This window comes from Propithecus coquereli, unplaced genomic scaffold, assembly GCF_000956105.1.
Source record: "Propithecus coquereli isolate 6110/MARCELLA unplaced genomic scaffold, Pcoq_1.0 Scaffold214, whole genome shotgun sequence".
Taxonomy (NCBI): Eukaryota; Metazoa; Chordata; class Mammalia; order Primates; family Indriidae; genus Propithecus; species Propithecus coquereli.
Window position 1 is genome coordinate 5,723,774 of NW_012146523.1, and position 6,722 is coordinate 5,730,495.

The following is a 6,722-nucleotide window of genomic DNA, read 5'->3' on the forward strand; positions in this document are numbered from 1 at the left end:
GGGGTTGAAGCAGCCTGTTTTTTTTTTTTTTTCTTGGAGGAAATACTGCAGCCTTCTGGACTGCGTACGCTGCTCCCTGGAGAGGCTCTCTCGGTTCCACCCACCGGCTGGAAGGAGGGGAAGTGAATGAAAGGACAGGACAAGCCCCGAACACCATGTCACTCTGGGAGGGAGACAGCAGCAACTAAGCTGTGCAAGGTTTTTTTTTTTTTCTTTTCCCCTTTCTTTTTCTTTCTTTCTTTTTTTTTCTTTTCCTTCTTTCTTTCTCTCTCTCTCTCTTTTTTTTTCCTTTTTCTTTAAGGTGGGGAAAGAGACAAACAGGAGACAGGAAGCTGATCTGCAAGGATTCGGAGTTGTGCTAAAAGGACTTGATTTTTTTCCCCCTTTACAAACGCTGGCAATTGACATCACTACAGACAGCCTGGTTAGAGAACAAACTGCCTCTTCCCAAGTGGACCCTGGCAGCTGGGGGAAGCCAGGAAAGATCTGGAGAGGCTGTGTGTGGGGTTTTTTCTACAGATCTCACTCCCCACCCTTTTTTTTTTTTTTTTTTTTGGTGTGTGTGCTTTTTGTTTTGTTTTGTTTTGTTTTTTTTAAAGAAATTCTTGCTGTGTTGGAACTAGCGAGTGGTGGAGTCTCTGAAGCCTCATCAGTCATCGGGACTGTCAGGAATAGTGGTTTAAGAGGAAGCTCGGCCTGGGGCACTATACCCTGTCATCCAGTTCCCTGCCTCGGAGATAAAGATTCCAGCTACATGGGCAAACGCCTGGATCAGCCACAAATGTACCCCCAGTACACTTACTACTATCCTCATTATCTCCAAACCAAGGTATGGCTCGACCCACTGTCAGGCAATCAGCGTGGTATCGTTCTGCACTTGGGATGGGAGACAGACAGGCGTGTGAATTATTGTTTAACCCCCCACCCCCATCACCTCTTCCTGCTTCTTTGAAATTAGTAACATACCAATGGAGTTAATGAGGCAGAGGAAGAAATGAGAAGAAAGCAGCAAACCCGGAATTGTAGCTTTCTCTTTAAGGAGAGATAATAGTTTCACTGGAGTTCAGTTCCTTTGTTGTTATTTGGCAACATAAATGGTCCTGATATCCGAAAGTCCTTTGCAGATGGGCAGGGTTTTTAGAAACGAGATCACAACAGTGATTATTAGGCAGAAAAATATAATTTCAGGGGCTTTTCTGGTGAGCTGTTCTTTGTTTGTGGCTTGAAAAGGGTTTTTTCCCACTGGATGGGACAGGCCAGGGTGGGGGCGACTCAAACTTTTAATCGCTGAGTATAGAATGAAAAAAGGGTGTGGGAAGGTATAGGGCACCTACCAAAGTCTCCTAAGTATGTTTGGGCATATTTTTATTTTTCATTTTCCTTGCATATTTTATTTGATATTGAGGATGATCAATGCTAGAGACTAAATAAGGAGCTTTACGATAGATGTTTTTTACTTTTAGAAGCTCTATTTTTCTGTGTCAGCTGCCATCAGGAGGCCTGGTCCTGAAAAGAAATGAAATGTAACTGGTAATAATTGGACTTGAAGTGGTTAAATACTTTAGGCTTTATGTGTGTGTGCTCAGAGGATCGTTAGGGGCCCAGAGGCAAGCCCACATAAGTAAGCAGTGGGCAGTGCCAACCCTGAACTTCATCCTGCAGTTAAGACATGAAAGACTCTCAGGTGTAAAATCATTGCTCCAGCTTGTCAATTAAATTGGACTTGATTTGAAGGAAAAAATGTTGGTAGAGTTACCTCCTCGAGTGCAAGGATGATATTATTTTGTATTGCATTAGCCAGAGTCCACCGTCTTAATAAATAAATATGCCGAAAGTGAACAAGGCATGCCTGAATGATCTGTGCTGTCACTAGGACTCCTGATATGATTAGGGTTTGGTAATTCATGCTGTAGTTATCTCTCATTTATTCTGTCTCATCAAACAATGCCTATTTGTAAAACAGCTGGGCAGCAGACTTTCAGTATTATGTTAAAGGTTGTTGCTTTTTTTCTTTTTCAATTGCTCTACCATCCGATCCACCTTACCCCTCCAAGGTCGCCTCACATTGCTTTTTGCCTTTGTGAGCATTTAGTTTGTGCTGCTGCTGCTTAAATAGACAAGCCCTCCTCTTCAGTGCCTGGAGTTTTAACTCTTTGGGGGACTGGGTAGAGAATGCTGCCTGCCTTTTCTCAAGGAAATGGCAAAGCAAGGACAAGTTAAAAAGGGGAAATTTATAGTCATTTCTCGTCCCTCAAAGAAACAAAAACAATAAACTCTAGGATTGTATGAGAAATATCAGACATTCCATCCCTTTTACTCATTTGGCTAAAGTTTTCCAAATGTTTCAAAAATCACGCTTTGTTTTTGGTCCTTGTTTTATACTATGGTCTATATTCAGAAAAGAAACTTTAGATTGAAATTAATGAAATAATTGTTTTTCTGCTTGAGATTTCTATTAACCTATTACTAGCAGGAAATAATGAAAGCTGTGCACAGCACCTCAGAGACACAGGGTGCTGGATGAGCTACACTGGTAGAAAGTGTCTGTGTGTGTGTGTGTGTGTGTGTGTGTGAGTGATGGTAAAGAGGGAAAGTGGAGTGGTGAGGCAAAAGAGGAGAGTCTAAAAAATACAGAGTTTTAAAAAACATGTTTTGGGGTCCAATGTAGTTTAGTGTTGTATGGACAGGCAGCATCTGGATCTTGTTACTTTCGAGCTAGCCAACGCCATCAACTTCTGGGACATTTTTAAAGAATTTAGAACCATTAGGCGTCCTAAGCTGATATTGTACTAATCAGATCAGGGTAGTAGGGAATAGAAGAAGATCAGCTCCCTTGGCTATCAGGGTAGTTCATATTGATTATTATGTTGTACCATTTCGACAGTGCTATGAAGTTGTCGAATATTATTACGGCGGCTCTGAAATGACAGACAGTAACAACATTCCTGGAAGCTGAAGATGTGAAAACATGCCCTGTTTCAAAACTTGGGTACAGAGGGAATGGGATGAAGGGTCAATATGCAATTATATTTTAAAATGTGGGGACTTTCTGACAGAGTTAATACTATACACTGAAGCACTCTCACACCCCAGGGTAACAGAATAGCTGGGTCATTTCCACATCACTTTTTGCCCCTTTACACCTATATCTCAAAGTATAATTTAGAATAATTTTAAAGAAAGTACATGCTGCTTATATTTATTTGGTAAGCCTGGGTGGAATTCATAAAATCTACTGTTTGAGCCTTGACTGGTAGTTATAATCCAATTTTAAGATCATAGCTATTTAAAATGATGCTGATATGTAAATAATATTTACATTTGATAAAAATAGAATTTTACAGTAGAGAGAAATCATATTCTGGTGAGACGGTATCTTAAATTGTTCTCTAAATTCAAGTGATTCCCCCTCAATCCACAAGAGCTATTTGCTGACATTAGTTTTGGGGGTAAAATCTTCATGGAGTTTTAAAGAATTGAAATGTTTATTATTGTTATCTTTCAGAAAATGCATAAAGACCGAACTCTCATTCCATTTAAATATGTGTAGTGTTAGATACAGCTGCTATTTTCCCATGATAAAACAAAATGCAAATGGGATTTTTAAAATAAATGCAAATGTTTTCCATTCTCTCAATGCATATTAAAGTTTTAGAGGAACTTGTGACACTTCCTTGCCTTCTCTGCTCTTATTATGTCCCTTTATATTAGAACAAAATTCTCAACTTTGCTTCTTAAAAATAATAGAAATAAGATATTTATACTCTATTCCTTTAAATAATTTTCCACATGTTTAAAATGTTTTATATTAGAAAAATGTACATGTAAGTTAAATAAGATGAAAATCCAGTGGTTGACATGCAGCTATAATTTGTAGCAATGTTATAGTATGCTCCCTTTTTCACACCTTGTATCTTAAAAGTTATTATTTATTAATTTTCTTTTTGACCAGTTTCTCTCATATTGAAAGAAGCAATTTTAAGAAGGAACATTGCTTGTCCTTAAGAAATAATGAAGAAATCTTAGTGACATGTTATAATATTTAAATGAGAAACATGGCTGGGTTGAAAAAATGTTTACAAAGCAAATTTGCTGTTTGGAAGACCACTCAGAATAATCAACAAATTTTGGGGAAAGGAGGCTCAAAAATAATTCCTTAGCTTAATGACAAAATATAAAATGATGTTCGATTAGTTGTAACCTAACATTTTTCAAGTGTTTTGTTACAGCCCTTTCAAAAAAACCAACCTGTAGTTGTCGGATTATGAGATCCTGGATGAATTTCATTCTGAATTTGAAATACTTTGGGGGTTTTCTTGAAAAAAAACAAATTAGTTTAACTAGAAAAGCTAAAAAGACTAAAACGTGGTGACAGCATGGTGAATTGATGTTTTGCAGTTGAGAAATAGATATTTCTCTCACATATAATGTTTGGAAAACTTTAGTCATCTTCATAAAACTTAAAAAATCACCCAAGCATGCACAGCAAGTTTCTCCTTTCTTCCTTTTCCTCACCCTTACTAGTCCACTGTGTTCCTACCAATCCAGTGCACAGTTTCCAATCACGTTGCTCTTATATCCATTTGCTGCATTCCCTTCTTTGGCCATCTGGCTCCCCAGAAGGTTCTGGAGAAAGGGCTTCAAACTAGGGAACCCTAACGGGGTTTCTCCGGCTGGTGGTACTGAGATTGTGTTCAGCGCCTGGTGTGGAGAAGGGGTCAGGTGTAAGGAGTAATTCATCAACTACACACCGATTTCAGGCTGAATATTCAACCATCTACAGCCTGGACTGCCGCCCAGCCCTGAAAGTCTAGCTGGAGCTCTGTTGATTGTGCCATAGAAAGAGCAAACACTTCAGAACACAAGGAGTGAGTAGAAGGCAAAGGAAGAGAGAGTCCTGTGGGGCAAAGGATATTCTTAAAGATGTGAATGTGCAGATCCTTCAAAAGCAAAACAAAACAACCACTGAACACACTCCTTATACATGAAAATGTAGAAAATCTTGCATAGGGAGGGAATGAGTTTAGAATTTCCTTAGTACTTCCTGCCTCAGATTTGCATTGATAGCCAGAGTTGGTAACTTGCCAGTTGTTTTAAAACAGCCTTGAAAACTCCCAAGTTCTGTTTTCCTTTGAAAGCCTGAAACACACAAAACTGGTTTTCTAAAAATCTTCCAGGGATAGAATTTTTAGGTACAACTCCAGATATTTTCTTTCACTTCAGGGGGGTAATATGATAGCATGAAACTATGATAAATCTTGTCTCATTTTAGAATATATAGAAATGTAATTGGTTTTAAATAAGAGAAAAATAGAAACGAGAGGCTACCCTCTCTTTTTAGTTTTTTTTTTTTTTTTTCTTCTTTACTAACCCAAATACTTATTTTCAGTGGGAATGGACACAGTTCCAAGGCATTTTTTGCAGTCTTTTCTATAATGTAGTCATACTTTTAACAACACTAAGTTTGATGCCTACTTAAATGGAGTAGAAATGTTAAAAATTCACATTCTTTCTTCAGAATAAATGTAAACTTGGGGAAACACCATGTATATGTCTTTTAGCAGAATCTTCGTAAAATATTTTCCTTTCACTTTTTCTCAATTTGGAAAACATAACACAAAATTATTTCCATGAAGTAATAAAATCTATTTGAGGCCTGAGGGTAGGGGCGATTTGCAGGAAAAGGGACGTCAAAATGAAGGGAGGAGGCAAGTTCATTCCAGGTCTTTCTGGCTTCGGGAATTCTGGAAAGCTTCATTTTTGCACTAATATGATTTTACACAATTCTTTTTGACATTATCAGTCTTTTTGGCACAGAGCAAGCTCGGTCACAATTATGCCTATGCCAAATTCTTAAAAAACCAGTCTTTTCCCTTAAAAGAAAACTTTTTTAATGTCAAACTTTTTATTCAGAATAAATGGTTGATGTTTATTCAAAATTGGCTTTGAGTATTACATTAAAATTGTTTTGTAACAGTCTCATAAGCCACAGCTGTATGTGATTAAATAGTGTAATATCAAAAGCATGTGAGAATAGACGTTTTTATGCTATAGCTGTTGCACAGCAAGAGTGCAGATGGAACTAAAGGGAAACCAAGAGCGAAAATGTATTGATGTGGTGTAATACGTGTGTTGAGGATATGCGTTCCTATTTTTGCAATAGTAGGAAAATGTTGAACTATTTTGGATGTTCTTTAAAAATATGCTTTCTGAAAACAGAAACACATATAATATGATTTTTTAAAATATGGACTGGATAATGCCATTTAATTAAGAAACTCATAGGTACGGAGTGGGTTCGAAATCAATGCAAATGGAAGGACCTAAATTACTCTCATAGAGCACACATTCGAAAAGCAAAAGGGAATTTCTCATTTCTTCATTGAAATTATAAATATTTTTCTTCTTTGTTTTTGGCTACTTTAATCTATGGAACTATTGTGAGAAAACCTTCAGGCCATTTATTCCTAAGGAAAAGAGTGAAAGGTAATAAGGATCAGTAACTCAACAGATGGCAAAGTAAACAGCAGTATATTTCTTTTTAAAGATGTTTGGAAATAGGATATTCAATTTTATATAAATATTGCTCTTTTCTTGCCAGTGTTAAAAATCACAAAGTTACACAAGGACGTACAACTTTTGCTTCCATTTTTTTTTGAAGCAGGGATGTTACTTACAGTAAAGAAGTTTCTGTTTTTTATGGGATGCTTTAACTATAGTAT

The 6,722-nt window shown here is 37.2% G+C and overlaps 1 protein-coding gene across 3 annotated transcripts in view; it reads left to right on the forward strand.

Moving 5' to 3' along the window:
- The first annotated feature begins 294 nt into the window (after nt 1–294).
- Nucleotides 295–6,722, forward strand: part of RBMS3 (RNA binding motif, single stranded interacting protein 3) — a 725,478-nt gene continuing 719,050 nt past the window's right edge. For 2 of the 3 annotated variants that reach the window (XM_012644534.1, XM_012644536.1), the window contains exon 1: nt 295–829. In XM_012644534.1, coding sequence (XP_012499988.1) covers nt 755–829 — 75 coding nt within the window. In that variant the 5' untranslated portion in view covers nt 295–754. The remainder of the gene's footprint in view (nt 830–6,722) is intronic. The other variant, XM_012644535.1, reaches the window with a different exon arrangement.